The sequence below is a fragment of the Anoplopoma fimbria genome, chromosome 12 (genome assembly GCF_027596085.1).
Source record: "Anoplopoma fimbria isolate UVic2021 breed Golden Eagle Sablefish chromosome 12, Afim_UVic_2022, whole genome shotgun sequence".
Lineage (NCBI taxonomy): Eukaryota > Metazoa > Chordata > Actinopteri > Perciformes > Anoplopomatidae > Anoplopoma > Anoplopoma fimbria.
In genome coordinates, this window is record NC_072460.1 from 2,151,459 (window position 1) to 2,172,164 (window position 20,706).

General features: G+C 42.0%; 1 protein-coding gene across 1 annotated transcript in view; it reads left to right on the plus strand.

Moving 5' to 3' along the window:
* nphp4 (nephronophthisis 4) overlaps positions 1-20,706 on the plus strand; it is a 157,252-nt gene that overhangs the window by 115,012 nt on the left and 21,534 nt on the right. Inside the window, exons 16-19 of the mRNA XM_054608940.1 lie at positions 6,679-6,839; positions 7,667-7,850; positions 17,003-17,137; positions 19,767-19,897. Of these exons, the coding sequence (XP_054464915.1) occupies positions 6,679-6,839; positions 7,667-7,850; positions 17,003-17,137; positions 19,767-19,897 (611 nt within the window). The remainder of the gene's footprint in view (positions 1-6,678; positions 6,840-7,666; positions 7,851-17,002; positions 17,138-19,766; positions 19,898-20,706) is intronic.

The window sequence follows — 20,706 nt, forward strand, 5'->3', positions numbered from 1 at the left end:
GCTCCACTAATCAATATTTTTATATAAACAATGGAACAATTGATAATTGTGCAAGACAAATTTGTGATTAGCTAATGGAAGAAATCGGACATCTAGATGCTAATGAGCTGGATATTGGCCAAAACAGAGCACGATTATTGGACTGACTGGAGGCATTGCTTCATGTCTGCTGAGTAGGTTAATAAGCAATTGCAGTCCAACACAATCAACATAAGCCTTTGCAAGGGGATACTATGTTATGTTTGTGTTTTCAGATTGTTTTGCTGCCCCTAGATGGCCAAGAAAATGTACAATGCTTTAAGCTTTTCGCGGTTTAAGAAATAACAATTAAAGAGATTACATTTTGTAGCACTACTTTATGGCGATAATCAATAGTTCAACTACAGTCTAGAGATTCCCAACTGTTGAGTGACGATTTGTTTTTTACTTTACCATTACACACAGCAAATTGATTATACTTAATACTACTTAAACTCTCCTGTTACAACCCAGTGACATTTATTTTAATGGGTTCATGTTTCACGTCCCTGTTAATACGATAGGCCTCCATTGGATGGGACAGGACAACTTTAAACCAGATCATAATTTTGGCTGGACTGGCTCCAATTACCAGAAGTCATTATACACACATTTTTACAGATTCATTTTTTTTTCCAACATTGATGCTTAAACAGTCCTTGAAGTTAGGGCTATCTTCAGATTCATTTTTTGGCTCTTTTTTCCTGATTTACAAGTTATAAAGTTGTCCTTGCTCTTTTATTGTTGCTTAAATGGAGAACCATGAGGTAGACATTTTTTTTTGCTTTGAACGAAATGTTTCAGCAAGGTACATACATTCAATTTTCCTTCAGGATAAATACTAACTAGAAAGAAAGAGTTGCGGAGAGTTACAGCAGTGTGTGTATCGGTAGATCCTTTAGCTGTTGGCCAACAGCCAAACACACACCGGGGTTGAAGATGCACTCAGCGTTGTCATCACTTGAGGCCCTTACCGGACCCTACCGGCCAGGGGCAGCTTCTCCAGTACTTTGGTTTATGACAAATACCTGCAAAACTGATGACATTTCCATCAGCCTCAGCTGTACATTGTGTTTTTTAGTGACAATTTGCAAAAGAGAGGTAAAACTAAGATGGTGATCTTTGTCAACATTATACCTGCTGAACATCATGTTAGCTTTGTCAGTGTGAGCATGGTGGGATGCTGGCATTAGCATTTAGCTCACATGCTCACAGAGCTGCTAGCATGGCTGTAGGCTTTTTGTGGAAATAAGGAGCACTCTGTGACACCACTCCACGATCGCTGTATGTTTCTGCAATTCAATAAAACCAAGTGGTGCATTCATAACTACTTTCACCTTATTTATAGCCCGATCGTAAAGAACTTACTATTGCAGTTACAATGACAAATCTACTGCATTTTACAGATACTAATTACGGCAGGGAAATTTAATTCCCCTGTTCCAATCACATTTTTGTAATCTCTCATTGGACAAATGGATGTTAATGTAAAACATTGAACACATTCTTTATTGGCTGCACCTCAGGTGATCTATAAAGATATGAATGATCCAAGTATTGTACAAGATCAATGATCCACTGACTGTGCCCTCATCATTCAGTGTGAGAATTTGAAAGTAGTGTGTGTGTGAGTGTGTGTGAGGTTGAGAGACAGCGGTTGAGAGAGAATATGGAATATGTCTGAGCTTCAAAGCTGCCGCAGTTATTCAGTGTGGAAGTTCCTCAGAAACCCATCCACTTCCTGAGCCTTGTTTTGGACAATGCTTTCATGTCATGCTCTATTCACCAATTAGGTCTTTCAGCCCAGCTTTCAATTTAGTTGTGCAGCAACACTTGATCATTTTGTATGTGAAGATACAGTCATTGTCAGCGTAAATCAAAATGTGACTGCAAAAGAGAAATACCCCAGGCAAGGAAAGCATCTTTCTACACAGGAAGTGAAAACTTTTTTTATGCACATACCTGGCGAATGGGTCGTGCTGTAATTCATTCATTTCTCAATCGAGTTTGCGAACTGCTGCTTTGTGGGGGGGCAAAAAAAGATTATTACATGTATTTCGAACTTTCATATTTTTTTCCCCCACCACATACAAACCAGTATGACTCTCGCAGTCATTTTGATACATATACCAGAAGACAATCAGCTCCTTTCCCACTGTGGCACTAAACAGACCGAGTAAGGAAGTGAGACACAGTTTGGCATCCTGCTGTTTACCTCATTCAAGTAAGCTCACACAGCGATTTAAGTGCTCTGCCTCCACGAATGATTTCGCTAAGGCAATAGGTGTACAATTTTTACAATTATGTGCAAGCAATCACAGTGGTTAGACTGTAGGTAGTAACAATTAAAATCATTCACCAGAGAAAAAAAGGAATATGTTATTTTCTCTCTTTGAAATAACTTCTATTTTGTGGCCACAAAAAGGTTTAAATTTTCCTCCAGAGCTTCAGCTCCGTCTCTTTCTTTTGTTGTTTGAGGGCCAAACTAGCACAAAGGAGTTTTACGTCACTTCTGTAACATTGTGACCTCATAAAGTTACATTGTGACCTCATAAAGTTACATTGTGACCTCATAAAGTTACAGAAGCGAAGGAGAGATTTCAATGGAGCCGTTTCAGGCAGCTCAGGCACTTCTGATAGGGAGGGTAACTCCTTTAAGGCATGGACTTCAAGTTTTACACTCTACAGACCTTTTACATGTAAAAAAAAAATGTGGAAAAGTGGAAAAGCATAATAGGGCCACTTTAAAGGTAGCAGTGGGACACACTGGAAGTTCTGAGTAGCCAATGGTAACAGCAGGTCAATATGTGACCAGTTTTATTTTTAGCAATTATTTTCCATTGATGGGAATAATCCTGCATGTGCCCTACACAGCCAGGCTCCACCCACACGGCTGTTTTCATTTGCCTCCTGATCAGAACTCTTCTCAGGACTGTGTGGGTGTGTTCAGACTGGGTTTGACTGACAGGTCTGTGGCTTTACACCTGGAGTTGTTGCATCTGTTAAAGTGAATTCAGATTGAACATGAGGCCAGTTTTCTGTGTTACTCAGTTTTTTTATTCTCTGTTCACCGTGGAGGCATGCGAGAAAATCGGAGTTTTAAACATTAATTCAAGGTCACACAGGGTTAGAAAATGATATACAAATGGTAATTTTAAGTGTAAAGTATTCCTTTAATAGTAATATATCGGCGACTACAACCTTCCCTTAGGGCTCTTGTAAATCCCATCTGCACTGTGTTTACGCCTCCTTTTCAGAGGCAGAGGATTTTCCCGGCAAAACTGACAGACGTAAATAACATATAAGTGCATCATATCTCTGATATTGCAAACCTTAAATGTTTAACATGTGCTTTTTTTTAACTAAAAGACATATTGGTAAGTGAAAACTTAGTCTGCTGTGATGCTGTGGTTTGCGTCAGCCTCTGCATCTCGCTCCACACGCTGTTCATCCTCACTCTTTTCTTTGCCTGCAGCCTTCACAGAGTTGTTGGGAGTTGTTGATCCCCGGATTTTTTCAGCCTGCCTTTCCTGCTGTGTGCACACCAGGCAGACCAACCAGGGTTTTTTGGGGGGGGTGTCTGCTGGGTGCCGCTCCTCGTCTGCAGAGCAAGCTGCACACCCACAAACACATACACACACTAACAACACACACACACACAACCCTTGGGCCAGAACTGTCAGCTCTTCCCCATTTGTGAGCACAGACACATTCTCTCTCTCTCTCTCTCTCTCCCGCTCTCCCTCTGTGCTCTCATTGCCACCCATCCACTGCACACAAGCCAAGAGCATGCTGGGAGAATTAATGGTGCAAGTGGAGAGAGTTTGCGGGGGGTTGGGGAGAGGGGGAGGTGAGGGAGTCTGTGTAGGTTAGGCAAAAGGAAAAGCAGCACAGAAATTCAAGACTACTTTGGTCTTTTTTTGTCTTGCCTTTATCTTTGTCTTGAATACTGTCAAACAGGTATGTAATGGCCTGTCACTGCTCAAATGGAGGTTCCCTGAGTCAGTATTTTTTATTTTATATTATTTATTTTTCATTTCAGATATATGATCAGTTAAAAAACATTCCAGTGTGAGTGGATATTACTCAGCCGTCTGGGAAACCTTCGGTTACCTCTGTGACTTCAAGTCGCTATAATGAGCTGCAACACATCTACACAGATTGTATTTTGCCTTTTTCTGCAGAGTTTTAGTGTCTCATGAAGGTATAAAAGTTGTTCAGTTTGCAACTTTTCTACCTTGATAGGGAGAAAACAGAACTTCACGGTATATGACACGATACATTTAAATGATAATGAAGACCAGGGTCGGTGTCACACTTACACACAGGACCACCTGCCATCACGTATGGGTTTAAACACAAGCAAGGGACCTAGCTTTGTTGATTTTATTACATAAGATAAAGTTAAATTTACAAGATGAGAAGTCCTTAGATTGCTCAGAAAAAAAAGAAATCTAATGTGAAGTAAAACGGGCAAACTCCATCAGCTGATGAAGTTTATTGGATATGATCGAAAGCTTCTTAACAGCTACTAAATGGACTTCTCAAATTCAGGTACTTATTAAGGCTAATAGCTACACAGTAATTTGGTCACTTATAAGTGTCAAAAGCAAAACCTATAAAATAACTGATTAGAGATTTAGAATGATTCAGATTCTAAAGGTCTGGGGACTGAATGCAGACCCAAAACAATCCTATGGAGCCCCAACCCTGACTGTGCAGTAGGTATTGGCATTTTTTACCAAAACTTGGCGTTTGAATTCTGGGTAGCATTGCTGACCTCAGTAGAGGCTGTATTTCTGCATGCATGCTTGATTGGAAAGAGAGAGAGAGAGAGAAAAAGTGTGTCAAAAAGAATTCTATCTGTTCGTGTGTGGAGAGTTATGTCTCTTTAATACTGCAGGGCCGTCACCAAAGACCCTCATTACTCCACTTCTATCCAGCCAGCTGCTTCTCCTCACATTCATCTTATGGGAATAAAGGCAGCGTGGGGCCTTTGATACAGAGCTGCAGGGATGCTGTGGGGGAGAATTTTGGCACACAGACCCACGCTCACACCTTTAATACACACACACTGTAACATGGACATGCAGGCTGCAGGTTGGGCTGCAGCTGACTGACTTTTCCCACTCACCAGCTGAGTTGGATAAATGATGGGGTCGCTTCCATTCGAGCTCCTCGGAGTTAGAGGATGAGTCAGATTTCGAGTCGGTCACGAGAGAATCACAGGGCACTCATTTTAAATTCTCAGCACTCTCAGTCTTTTGCTCTGATCTTAGTTAACCATAACAAAAAATGCTGGTGTGTATGTCTCTGCAGGATAGGATGAAGTAACAAATGGCTTAGGATATATATTGCTAGCATAAATACTAAAGAGATTTAAGGCGGCCATTGTCCTCAGAACAGCTTCAGCCCTAAACCTGTGTATAGCATTTCCCTCAAGAAGAAAACAGCTTGAGTGGTGAAGTGGGGGATTTACACCTCTTAAGAATGCACTGTGGATGTGCTGATTAAAGCCATGACTTTAGCACCGCTGTCATAAAATCACTCAGGTTTCCTGGCATTGTTAGGCACCATTATCATCTTGAAATATGGGAACCCTAGGGTGCTTCTGATTTTGTGAAATGGCCTCATACTCCCTGGTTATTGTACTCCCATCAAGCACAATCATCAGACCTAATGACTCCCAGTCGATGGCTGCCGCACAAGTTCAGTTCTGTCCACAAGGTTGACAGCTGGTTACTGATTTTATGGCTTTCCCTCCATATTCAAAGCCATCTGGACGGAAGCAAAAGGCTCAAATGAGCGTCAGGTCGGTGACATTTTCTGGTGGAGGTGTTGAGTTACAGCATGCCGTTCCTTCAATGTAGTATAGATACAAATGGGTGACTTATTAAAGCGTTGCACTTCCATAAAGATGGGAAAGTTGTGAGATATGAAACAAAAAAATAAATAAAAAAAAAAAGATCTTACCCTTCCCATGTTTGCAAAACTGGCTATCAAGCCTAAGCACAGATAACCTTACTGACATCTAAGTAAGGCTGCAACGATTATTTTCATTATCCATTAATCTACTGATTTTTGGCTTGATAGATTGTTTGGTCAGTAAATCGAAAAATGATTGTAAAATATGTCTTCAACACTTAAACATTGTTTAGTTCAATATAGGATAACACAAAGTAAAGCAGCAAATCTCCGCAGCTAACAAGTTGTAATTGGGAATGTTCAGTTGAAAAAAAGGTTTAACCACTACATCCAAGCGAGGACTTTGACATGTTGCTCTAACCTCTCAATCCATAGCATTAGACCCACTCGTCCTGCTGTTCTTTTCTATGACGCATTAGCTAGGGTTGCTAAGAGCAGTTAACTAAACTTTTTTTTAAGAAAAAGAAGATATATGCATATGTTGGTTGTTATTGTTGAACAACTGATACAGTCATTTTTCTGTCAATATCTTTAGTGGGGATAGCTAGCTATGTAGGAAGATGATGTGCTCATTCCTTATCCTGCTCACAAAGTTCTGAGTGGTTGATTGTTTCTCCAGCTGGAGGAAAAAGCCCTCTACCCTAACGCCATTTTGTTTTAACCACGTCATCATTCATTTTGAACAGTGTATGTGTTTTCCCCTCCATGCTGAAGTCTTCTCTCTCCTCGTCTAAGGCTCCCCGGGCCTGCAGGTGCAGTTCAGAGTAGATGAGGGTTTCCTGAAGCCAGGAGAGAAGCGCTGGTTCCTGCGCTACCTGGCCCTCCACACCATGCACATCGACATCTGGGACAGCGACTCATTGCTCCTTATAGGTTCCACTGCCGTCGAGCTCAAGGTAAAAGACTGGGGTCGCCATGTGATCCAAATCTTACAAGATGAAAGTGATTATTTGATGTCAAATTAAACACTAACACTAATTCCCACTGACATGGTGTTCATTACAAGAACTTTACAGAGTTAAACATCAAACCAAAGGAAAACACATCCGTCAACTCGTGACGCACCTTCATCGTAACGCAGTGCGTCTGTCCTGGATTCATGCAGCGTTTGCAGATTGTTTTAACACGTTTAATAACGGGAACCAGGTGTTGCAAAAAAAACTGCCTCTGATAATAGAATGTCAAATACACTTCATTATACTGTGTATTACCCAGGGTTCCTCAAATACACAAAGCAGACATTTCATAATAGTTGTTATAAATGGTTTTACTAACTAATACAAATGATCTTCTTTAATGAAGTTGTTGTCCCTGTGTGTTCAAGGATTTGACCGAAGCAGATTTCCCTCCTTTATCAACCTCTAAAGAGAGAACAAACTATACATTAAAGGCGTTTTCATTTTAACTTTTCAACCCTGCTATTCATCGATTGAACAGAAACTCTCTTGCCAACCTTGATGCGGAATTGATTTGTTTTGCAACTTGGTGAAGTTTGTAAGGCATTTAATGAGAAAAAAATAAGAGGGTCGTTTACAACCGGGTTAGGCTGTTTTGACATTACTCATATAGCGATAACTCAAACTCCCACTCCTAGCGTTTATGTGCTTTGATTTTCATTTAATCAAGTTTCCCCTTGTCTCAATCAGCACATTTGTGTTAAATGTGTACCTGTGAATAAATGCCACTCAGTGCCTTTTCTCACGCCCCTATTTTGCATCCCCAGTACATGTTGCGTCAGGGTAAGTCGGCAGTGCAGGCCCTTCACGAGGTGGAGGTGCTGACCACTGATTACGTAGGAGAGGACACCCTACTGACGAGCGCCGATGTGTGCCGACGGCCAGCTCTCAGCCCCATGGCGGTCCACACCATCATCAGGGGACGACTGCACATACGCACAGGCAACATAGGCAAGTACTGAGACTTTTTTTACTCTAAATTGTTGAATTGTCCAAATACTGACATGCCCATGGTTAACATCAACATAAAATATCGACAGATGGACCGACCACCCAAACAGCTTCCATTGGTGTGACAAAATGATCTCAACTCAAGGTCCACCTAGCCTTTTAAGAGCTAGCCTTTTAAGTGCTAGCCTTTTAAGTGCTTTCAACGGCATCTTGTGGTATTCACCTGAATGGATCAGGCTCATGTATTCCATCATGTGATCCAAGTATGGAACCTTTCATGCTCAAGGTCTTTCATAAATTATCGAAGAGCTGTATTCCCTTATTGTGCATTTTGTAAAGTCATAATTGTTCAAGGATATACATCTAGTGAGAGCCTTTTGATATTGTGTACCTTGATACAGTACTAGGGACCGATGAATGAGCATAAGATGCTGTATGGTAAAGGCACTTGCATGGAGAATTGAATCAAGTGTTTGGTAAGAATGAATCTGACCAACCAGATAGTTGTCTCACTTTGTTCTGCATTTGGCGCATACTGCTATGGAGGGACTTGTATATCTAAAACTAAATGAAGCGCTGCCCCCATTTGGACACAGAAGAGGGCGGAGAGTGAATGCATGGCTTGAGCACTGTTGCGAAGAGCTTGGTATTTGCATTCCCAAAACATGACGGTAAAGCTAACAAAATCCAGTTCTAGTTTTCAAAAAGAAAATCCAGTTTCAAAATCACCTAAATCTCCCTCTACCTCTGAAATGTGTGTTTTATATTCAGGTCATATATCCATTTGGAGTAATGTTGTCTGTTTACTTTTATTGATGTGTAGAGTTGGGAAATGACAGTGATTCCCCAGGGCTGCTGCTGTTGAAAGTTCCCATTTTCTGGAGGTGTGCAGGCTTGCAAAGCAAACACTGTGCCAAAGCGAAATATCTTGATGTGATAGTTCCACTCCGTCTAGCAACTGAGCACCTTTCCTCTTCCCTCGCACTCATCCAATTTGGGCCTGGCGTGCCCCCGCGGTGCGATGGCAGCTGACGATAGCTTCCTCGCCATTAATCAACTGTTGAAAAGATACTCCCTCTCATAAACAATGCATCATTCTGGGGGTCTCAGAAACTCTGCAGAGAGCCATTGTTGGGGCTAAATATGCCAGCACTTATCACTCAGAGCAGGTTGAGAGCACAGTGGGTTATTGGGTGTGCTGGGGGTGGGAGGCGCATGGTCGTGTCTGGCATGTAAATTCCAATCAAGGCTCAGATATCCATCAGGCGCCGCGGCCGACAGTCAGAATCAATTTGGGGAGGGAGGACTCGCCAGCACTTTTCTTTGTTTCTGCCTCCATCTGTCGCTGCCTTTCTCACATTCTCACTTCTCTCTTCGCTCTTTATCACTGTCTTCCTGTTTTCTCCCGTTCATCCATTTACCTCTTACCCTTCTATCACACGCTCTCTCTTCCTGCCTCTCTGTTTGTTTTCTACCCTCACCCCCCCTTCATCCTCTGTCTTTCTCTGCGCCTGTCATCAAGCTGTAATAAATAAGCGCTCTCATTTGGTGGCTGGTAAAGGATGTAAAGCTCGGTCATTAACGGGTAGTAACGGATCGTGTTCAAATGATGTTGAACATGAAATCATGTTCAAATGAAGGCGCTTGACAATCAGAAGTTGCTCACAACATGACAGATGGATTTGACAGAGATTTAATATGAGCGACAGACACAGTGACATACACACACACACACACGCGCGCACACAAGCATGTGTGCATATCACATCACTCAAACATGCCAAGAATGCATACATTCATGCATACAAACAGACGTTTAGACAGACAGGTGTAGCAGAGCGTGGACAGGTTGTGTGTGATCAGCGGGGGTGTCAGAAATGAGAGGCGGACAGGTAGAGGATATCACTGACATCATGTGAGAACCCTGCAACTCCAATATTTGTGATTTCCAAGTTCAATAGAAGGATTACATGGCTCTTTTATGGCTTGGAAAAACTCTCCTAGCCATAAATCCCTTACTAGATGGACTCAAAAATGCATACTGGCCAAGCAGAATGGCAGGCTATATTTCCTAGTTGACAGTGTGCAGATACAGCTTTTTGGATTTCAGCTTGAGAGGTGAGGGAAGGTTGCTTGAAAATGGTTGATGACACAGAGTGTGAGAGAAAAGATGAAATGTGTGGTAGAGTAACAGGAAGGGTAGCTAAAGCAATATAACCGAGGCTGAACTGTCCCGTGTAATGTTGTGAGAAGATTGTTGATTTAGAATAATGTTATGCATATGATAATGTTGACTAGTTTAAAGTGTACTGTAAATTCCTGAATCTTGGCCCCTGTCTGCTTTATTTAATACAGGCCTTTTCTAATTCCCCCTATTGATATTACATTCTAGTAACAATCTTCTCTACTTTCTGATCTGCCCCGCATTTTTTCTTGATAGAGCTTGCTTTTAATTCAAATTCAAAACTTCATTAATTCAGCATACTGAACATTTCCCCAGCACTGCTTCCTGCAATACAACATTGACAGAGTCATGTTATATTCAGAAATGTGGTTCGCTTCTTCCAGCTGCTTTAAATTAGCCTTTTTTTGTTTTTGCTGAACGCTTTGTGTTCAGATTTTCATATTAAATGCTTTCCAGTGACTCACAGGGCTTAATCCCTCCCATTCCTGATAGGCTTTTAGTTTTGCAATTGCGGGAAGTGTTGAGTTTCAGTGACAGTAACTTAATAGCACTCCGGATGGAGGTGATTGAAATTGATTGGGAAATGAAAAAGTCAGAGTGGCAGAGTGGTGAGTAAGTATAGCAAGTATTTGCACTGATAGGATTTGTGCTGTGGACATTTCTATTCCCCATGCATTCACCATGTGAGCCATGATGTAACCTAGTCATCCTTAAAGGAATGCAAGACTTGAGAAATGTATTAGATGATCATATGTATTTATTTTATATAATCTTGTGGATTTCTCTCCTCTGTCTTTACCAGTCCTGACTACATGCTCCTCTCCACCCTTTCTAATTTTATAAGTTTCACTCATGCATGCTATTAATCATGTCTTTACTTGGCCCCGTTGGGAATTCATCAGAATTAGGTTTCAGTGGAGAATTAGGCTTCAGTGGAAAAAGTGAGTGGCAGACTGTCATTTCCAAATGAAAAAGAGTGAAACACCCGAATGATATCCTTTTAATCATCATAAGGTGGGATTGACAAGTAATTAATTAAATGGTAATGATACAGGCTGTCAGGCCTATTCAATCATTCTGTAAAGCAGCTTTATTATTTGCGTCGTAAAGGACTAAAGGAAGTGGCTTAATCAGAATAATAGAGAGTTGTGAAATCGTGGCTGGAACATTGGAGGGTTTGGTTTTGCTGTTTATGAAGTCTTGAGGAAGAAAACAGCGCTCCCACACAGAGAGCTGTAGGAGCAGATGAGGAGTCTATAAAGCATGACGACCGCCTGCTCGTCCCATGAAACTGATCGACTGGTGAATCCAGAGGAAAGCTACAATGCTTTATTGATTTCATCTGCTAAATCCACATGAACTCTGGGAGTGGAAAATGAAGATGGAGGCAGGGGAAGAGAAGCATTAAAGAGAGCTCTTCAACCTAAACAACATTTGAAAGCTGGTACTAAGTCTGCCGAGTCAAAGCGGAATCATCAGTATGTGTGAGCAACTTTGTCCAAAAGGTAGTAAATAAAGAAAATAGCGAATAATCTTTGTAATCCATGATGTCATTTTGATATAAAGCCCAGAACTTTTCTACAGACAGATACTGTGGATTAATTGATGGCCTGTTGTATCATATTATCTCTCTCAAACAAACAGGCAGCATAGATAAATGGCAGACGAATAGAAAGTAAAGGATTGATGGAATGAAAGAAGCAAGTAAAGGCAAGCCATTTTTATAGATCTGAAGCTTCGGCTGTAGTGTAAATTAGAAACAATGACGGAGGGTTATAGACTTAACTCAGAACCGATGCAGTCTTCATTGGGTTTCTGTACGCCCACACTTGCATTTTCTCTGGATGTGTTTATTTATTGGTGTCTGTGTGTCTACATTTCCATTTTCTTGCCAGCAGTGTGACCTGAGAATGGCGATGTTGTTCGGTCTCATTGTCCATTCGCTCTATTTAAAAGTCAGCTTCCGTATATTGGCAAATTTCCCTAGAATTTGATACCGACCTTCATGGTCCCTGGAGGAAAATTCCAGACTCTTAACTTTTCGTGAACCCTTTCACCATATCTTCAGATTATGCTAGATTTCCACTGTCAGGTGTGTTCAGACTGGTCACAGAGCAAATGTTGAATGTGGTATTTTAGTATAAAAGGTGAGTGAAAAGATGCAAGTAAAAGTACTCAAATGTATTTGCTATGAATTGTTCAAATGAAGGCAAAGGCAAGTTGAAAACGTTTTGATGGTCCATGAGCTTTACTCAAGCGACACCATCTTGACATTATGTCAGCTTTGCACACAGGACACTTCATAACTTAATGCTCCCAAAGGAACAATTTACAAGCAAACTACCTTGTACAGTAAACATATTTCAAGGACGATGAAATGGAGCAATTTTCGCGTGACACAGATTCATAAATTGATTAAAATCATAAAGCCGCAATAATAGTATGATCATAGTATCATCCAACTTGTTACAAAAAAGTCGCCTATTGGCACATCCAGCAGACATGGAGCATTTTATTTTGAATTATGCGTCTGGCCACCTGATAACTTTTACCCTCCATTTAGCTCAGTTTTGGTCTCCACCAAGTCCTGGGTAAAGTATCTGACTTTTTAGATGCTAGATGCTCCACCATGTTCTCCAGTTTGTCATTTTTCTTTGTGGCTGCTGTTTGGTGCAGGGTGGGTGGCGTACAGTGGGGTTATCAGACCTTCGTCATGGAAAGAAAGTTGAACACAGCATGAGAGTGAAGGTTGACGGCCAAAAGCTAAATCATTGAGCTAAAATATGGTGAAATGTTGTATAGAGCTGAGTGGAACTGCCAAGATAATGCTCCATGGTTTCATAACTATGAATGGCCCCTGTCACATTACACATTGCCTTTTGATCCATTGTTAAAAAAGTATTGATTAGGGCCGCTTTCATTCAACAAATTGGTGCTTACTTTGGCTGATAGAAACTTTAAATTACAAACAGTTTTGAGACTGGACCCAAATGAGTCTGTCTGAGCCAAGGCTACAGCAGATTATATAATAGCTTTTAATGGTCCCACTCTATCTTACACGCATATTGTTTGAGTTTAGCGTCATAAAAAGCTAATATTTGCTAAAAAATGAAGACAGTGAGTACTTTTAGTATCCAATTTGGAAACATGGTGGTTAAATTTGCCAGCAGTGAAAAGGCCGCTATGTGACAGAAGGGAAAGCCTATTGATATGAAATGGTTTTGCTGACAGAGCTGCGTCTGTATCGTTTCTCTCTTACTCTCTGTCTTTGCTGTTCCTGCGTGCACACAGACACACACACTCCCTCTCTCTGTCCCACACACACACACACACACACACACACACACACACACACACACACACACACACAAAAAGCATGTATCTGCTTCAGCACAGTAGAGAAGACAGATTAGCACCTTCTCCAGATCTCACAGTACTTCTCATCTGCAGGGGCCTGATAAGCCCTGGAGAGACTGACTGTTGCAGCACGAGAGAGTAGAGAGAACCCTGCCTAAAGCTGCCTAAAGCTGCCACCAGTGGAACAAAATATCAGTGAAATTTACCTGACAATTAGTTTAGCTAGGTGGCTTCCCTAAGGGGGCTGCACACACTGTGTGTCTCACTCATTAAAAGCTCTTGCTGTTGGCGCATTAAGGCCCAACTTTATCAGCATTGCTTTTAGCCCTGAGGTGAGTGGGAATCTGCTTATTCTGAAAGGTCAGTGGCCTGGAACAGGGAGGCAGAATAAATCGAATATCACAGACTACTTTGAAACCCCCTTGGTGCTTGCTCCCATTTGTTCTGGAGGCCAGTAAATCAGTGGTTTGTTGTGGCCTTAACCTCAAGAGCTGCCAGCAGAGCAAAGAGGACAGGCAGGTGGGGTAGTGCCGAGTGGGGTTATTGTCATGCAACAGAGAGAGGTAGTCAATAAATTTGATAGAGTTCAGCCCCCTGGCACTTTTACAATTACTCGCCTCCACACGGACCGCACACAGAGCAGCCAACGCTGTGCTGGGCTTTCTCTCTGCAACACAAACCAGGAGGATCAGCTTACTTTTCAGTGATGAGGATCATCAGCTCCGCCATAACAATCTGCCAGCGTGATTCAGCAGTTAGGGACGGATAATGTGACCGAGAGCAACACATGCACGTCAACCTGGATTAGCGCTAAAGAAGGTGTCATCTGATCTGAGCCTTATGATGGTTTTAGTGATAGCCGATTAATTAAAATGATTGACTGATAAAATCAGCGGGTCATAATTGGGTTCATCATCAGGCCATTTGTATTTTATTGTGGTAGCAAGTAGCAACGGGTGTTCATCTTATCGCGTCCTAGCAGGCTTATTGTGCAATTCTATCTGTCATCGAAGCATTTCTGGACACAAAAGAAAGCATGCTAAAAGGGCCCATAATGAGGCATTGAGAATGAGCTCCCTTTGAGCCATCTCTGTTATTGATTGGAGATGTTTATGCGACAGCAGAAGTAATATCTCCACAGCAATATTTGGGAAATATAACTCGAACAAATACATTCGGCTGAGTTGTGTGGCCAGGGAAGGTTGATGGATGATGAGGGGAATGCACTGGGACGGCAGACACCTCACCCATTAATCTGCAGAACTGTGCTGTCTGTGTCTGTTTGCATGGCAACACCAGCTCCCCATTACTCATTTAGCTGCCGCCCATTATCAGCTTGTTGATGAAGGGACTTTGCCTCTAAAAGATCTGGATGGTACTTTTGGCTGCCTATCTAAACCCCCTGCATGCTCAGAGGTGGCAGTTCTGGGTGGTAAAGCCACTTAATTGCGGCACTCACCATATTTCATAGGAGAGGTGTCCCAGAGCCTCTCAGAGAATGCTAAAACTTCTTACACCCCAGTTAAACATCTCAGTCGGGTATGTTGTGGTGTTCCAAAGCGTAGAAGTTGATGGGAGTAATGGGAGCGTCGTGTCAAATGGCACTGTGATTTAAAAAGTTTGTTTTAATTACTTCTTCAGTCAAGCGTTGTAAATTGTGTCAAACAAATTGCATGCGTTGGCCTCAGTTTACCTGTAAATTGCACAAAATAAGTATTTTGACCTGTGGTATTTGAAAATGCTCTTCTTGAAGATGGTTAACTCCAGCAGACCTTGTGCAGTGTGACTGCGAGCAATTATCTGTCACACTTCCATTACCGGGGATTTTGGGCATAAAGCGCTGTTCAAAAACATGAACAAGACTTTCCCACAGCCACTGCACTGTAGGGGCTCTGCATGGGCAGCATTAATGTCAGAAGAAGGCCTAATATTGAGCATAATTTAGTGTCTTTGTACAAGTGCAACCTGGAGTGCGTACTTATCTACTTGCCTTTTAAAAAAAAAGGGGTAAATGATGATTTTGCCATCTAAACTATCGGCTTTGCCATTCAAACAATGGCACATTAAGCGTCTGTAATGACAGCACAATTAAAAAAATCACATTCTTCAAAAGAAAGCTCTGTAATAATGTCATCAGCCCCCACCTCCAGAAATATTGATGGCTGCTTACAGGGTATATTTAACATCTTTATGTTGTTGATGCTCTTCTGAATCTCTGGCAGCCAGCACTCAGTCAAACCGGACAGAGGCCAACACTCACCATCTATCAGAGTGACGCTCATAGCGTTGCAAGTATTTGGTGTCCAGACCTCTGGCAATTTCAGGCCACTAATTAATCACTATAGGCTTGTCTTCATATATTGATCCTGCCTCAAGTGTTCTAAGCCAGGGTTTGACCTGGACTGTGTTCACTTTGGCACTGTCTACAAGGAAAATGTATTGTCTCACATGCAACTTCAGAGAGAACTTTGGCCTGAAAATGATTCTGTGTTGGCAAACTTGCCAGATCTGGCTTCAGATCTCAGTTTGGCTCGTTACTTCAAAAAGTGGCAAACGCCCGAGTATGGAGCCACTGCTGGAGTTCCACAAATCAGGCCTCGAAATAGAATGAATCAAATCAAGCGTTACAGAGATACATTTGCTTCCATCAGTTATGATCCTGATACTGATTGTGTATCAATATAACCCGAGGCATGATGTGTGATCAAACAACAGGCGAGGCTATTATTCCTCAATGAAACCTCTGTAGGGGAGCTTTCTCACTGGTTTAGTTCTATTGCTCATTAACAACCGTCGCTCTTCACAAGTTCAAAGCTTGAGTTTCAGTCAGGTGATTTTAACAACAGTGACAAGTACGTTCATCATACCAAAGCACCTCAAATGACACGCAGGTTCAGAGTCTCAATCCCAGCAGCTGTACAGTACTCCTTAAGTCCCAGGGCAAATTGCCCACTTATTGACACGACAAGTAAATGCTGGAGCTGATTTTCCTTTAGTCCTGGATGTTCATATGCTGATGTGTCATCGTATGTCCTCTGGCCTCATGGGATGTCCTCCAGGATAATTGTGACAGGGAAGAAGGGAGTCTTAAGCTCTCCCCCCCAAAAAAACAGCAAAAAAGTGGGTGAGATGCAATAGAAAATAAAAAAACAACGTTGATTGACTACGTTTTGTTTTGGTGATAAATATTTGAAATATGAACTGGGCTGTTATCGAAATATATTTCCAAATCTGTTTTAAGCGTAATAGTAAACTTAAAGGAAAAATCTGGCACCTTTTAATGTGTTTGTCCATTAAGTGTAAGATGTTAAATGTGGTCCATTTGAAGCAATACAATCTTCAGGGCCTGCTATATTGACAGAGAATCCTCCAATACATGTGTACATTGCAACTATACTTGCAAGTGAAAAATGAAACATGGAGAGAGAGAAAATAACTAACTAATAACTAATTTCCTGCAGGTGGCAGAAATGTTTGAAACTTGCATTACTTTTCTTGCCTGTAGGTGGCACTTGTCGGCATGTGTACAGCAAGTTTCTATGAGGTGCTTGACATGTAGATATAACCAGATACTAGATGTGAAACCAACAACTGTGTTTCTCTTCTACAGGGTGCCCAGTAGATCCGAGGAGGAGGAGGGCAGCAGATATGATGGCGTCTCATTCTCACATCATAACGCCTCGCGAAGTGATCGGGGGCTTCAAAGGAGGGAGCCTGTCCTCCAGAAACATCCTCCAACTCAATGGCAAGCTCTTTAATCCACAGCCCACTGAATACTGTCAGTGTTAATGTACTAACATATCAGTTAACTTCACATTTATTAACTGTGCAGTTTATGTTTTTTCTCCACTTAGTGTATGTCTAAGCACATATGTGTGTGTGTGTGTGTGTGTGTGTGTGTGTGTGTGTGTGTGTGTGTGTGTGTGTGTGTGTGTGTGTGTGTGTGTGTGTGTGTGTGTGTGTGTGTGTGTGTGTGTGTGTTCTGTGTGTGTGTGTGTGTGTGTGTATTCTATGCACTGAGCAATTACCGCCTTTCATTTGGGCGGTGACCACACCGCTTTTATCAACTCGACCAGATCCATTTCACATTCTGTCTCTTGGCTGCACCACTGAACCACTCAATTTTCAGCCTAATTGAGCTTGCAGAAGCATCTCTGGTGGCTAGCCACAGTCCTGTTTGTGTTTTGAGTGTGTGTGTGTGTGTGTGTGTGTGTGTGTGTGTGTGTGTGTGTGTGTGTGTGTGTGTGTGTGTGTGTGTGTGTGTGTGTGTGTGTGTGTGTGTGTGTGTGTGTGTGTGTGTGTGTGTGCGTGCATGCGCAGAGGAACACACGTACTGGGGAAGCCAATTTTTTCCTCAATTAGACAAGCCTTCACCAGTCAACTGGTGTGTATGCCTAAATGTGTCTTTAGAGTGTGCACTATGACACAAAAACACACATTAAGAGGCTTCAGAAAGAGTTTCAAACAAGTAGATAATTGCTTATGATAATTTAAAATAAGTCTGGCAGCTCATAACATCACACTCATAGAATAACAGACCGTCTAAAGGCTGTGTATTGTATTACATTTCACACATATTTGCTCCGAGCACACCACAAACTAGTACACTGCTAAAAAACATGTACTGCATAACACACGTTTATAAATGAATACATTCTCACTCCGAATATATACCCTAAACTGTTGCAATCATTTATTCACAGCTCATGTTCCTGTGCAAACACACTCTGCTCACTCTTTGCTTTGTGACTTACCTTTCTCCCCCTCCTCCTCCTCACCGCCACCGCCGCCTCTCTGCTGCTCTGGTTTCTCTTACGCACTGCACTCCATCCACAATCCACTCCACCTCCCCGTGACATTTAAACGTACAATGCGCCTAATTGCCTTCACTGGACTCCAGTCGCTGCAGTTAGCCACGCTGAAGCTGTGTGGTGTATTAGTGAGTGTGTGTGTGCTCAGTCCCACTCCTGCCTGCCTGTGACTCTGAAAAGAAAGGTACCAGTTGACAGCCGGTCGACCCAATGATGCCTCTCCGATAAGGAGACTTGGGGGGGATACTGGGAGAGATAAACAGAGAGAGATTAACGTGTAAGCCAAAAGCCAAGTGTTTTGTTTTTTTCATAGTACATCATTGAATGTATTTCCATTCCATGTATAACTGATATGTTTGCTTGTTTAATTACAGTATGACTAGTATGCTTATTGGTTGGTTAATCGTCTGGTTAGATGACAGAGGTTGTTGTTGCTTTAATCGGTTCATTATAGAGGTCGAGATAACTAAACTCACTGCAGCTTAAGAAAACTCATGTAAATGTGAAATTAAAAAAATATAAATTGACAAAACATGAAGAAAACATATTCCCCACTTTGACCACACATACATCTGCAAAACACTGTAAACAAAAGAAACTAATAAAACATAAAGAAATGCAATGTAATACACATGCAGGAACATTTCAAGTTGCAAAGAACAAAGAAAAAACTTTCCAGGGGACACTACAAAAAACTGATGAACGCACAGGGAATGTGTGTTTTCCTGAGTTCCAGTGCATCAAGCTCTCTTCGACAATGGCATTTATTGAAGGTTGTGATTTGAGTAGGCTCAGGAAGGTTTACTAGCGGCAGTGAGATACCTGAGATACTGTGCTGATACCTGAACAGTAATTACGGTGCCTTACTTTTAAGAATATACACATTTTTCTTCAACACTGTGTCTTAATTTATCTAGAGAAGCTAAAGTTCTCAACCGTCAATGTCTAAACACAAGCAGCCATACAAGGACTTCCATGTGATCATCGGATATCAACATTTGGTACTTGACAGTGCTACAGACACATTTAAGTGAGTCGGTACTTCTTCCTACATGCTGCGAAAAGCACTCCATCAAATAAATCTGTTTTTAGATGACAGAAATATGGGCAGCTCTGAGTGTTGTTCAAAGTGCCGGATTAGACAAATTCTCTAGTCATAGCGTTTTAAAGTACATGGGTAATTTGCATGATCCAGTTCAAATGAGGATGGATTATTTGGAGACTAGCACTGTAGATGAATCAGGTATTTTAATTAGACATTTTAGTGCTTGTAAAGGGTTACATAGCCATGGAGGTGAGAGATAATTTGGGAGGAGAGAGGCAGTCTGTTTACCCAGCAGTCGGGCTCCGGCCCAGTTGTAGCGGTGCCAGTTGTTCGACTGGACTGTTGTCTGTGTACAAGCTGTTGTTTCTTGTGCTCCAACAATACTTTAATCTGTCTGCGCCTCTCTCCCTTGGACATTTGGAGGGTTTTGCAGAACATATGGTCAAAATGGCGAAGAGATTAGATTCCACTCTGTTCAGTAAATATATTCATGATCGCGGTCTGTTTCTTCTCCACAGCGAGGAACGCTGCTCAGGCTCACAGACTGGAGATGGATGGGGAGCGCGACCTAAACCAGCCCGACGGTGGGCGCCGCAAGCTCAACTGCATGGCTGCCGTGCATCGGCGGGAGGGCAAGGAAGAGGTCACGGTGAGGTCAAATGTCGCACTTGAGCCAGGGGCGCGACAAGAATAGCAGCTCAGTGTTTCTGTAAAGCGGAGCCACAATAGTCGGTCCCTGTGTGCCTCCTTCACTTAAATCTCAAATGGACAACAAAGGCAGAGAAACAGCTTTCCTTCCGGTTCTGACACATGTCATGAGGGAGCTTTCATAGAGGCGTGGAGCGTCTCCCAGACAGCCCGCCTGTGTTACAATTCTCGTGGCGATGTGCCCTTCCACCCTCTGTGTTTTAGTGACTGTATCAGAAGGTGTTAATTGTTCTTCTACCCGAAGGCACATTGTACTTTCACCCATGGGTGCACATGCTAAATGTGATTTTGGCTGTGGTGCATGTCTGTCTGAGACATTTTACACATTACATTTCCTGTGGTAAGCACCCGCAAACACAGCCAATACTATGTGCAATATTACTGAGCCCTGCTCGCACAGGAACAAGATTTTTAAGAGTTGCTTTGCAATTCAATTTGGATTTGACTTTTCTGGGCTGATAGCCACAGCTTAATTCGGTCCAGGTTTATCTCCGGCATAATTTCAGTGCACTAGCCCTTTGGAAAACCTCAGTTCTATTTTTTGTCACACACTTAGCTTAACCACCCTGATTCTGAAACTCCATTTGAGGTTTTTAATTTGTACCTAGCCAGGATCCCTGGCATCATGCAGTTAATTGCAACCTTTATTTTATTTAAAGGGTTTGAATGAAAAAACTATACGAAAAGAGAAAAATACTGTATATAATATTGATTTCTTTCCAAATACCTGTACTCAGTGGGTGATGGAAA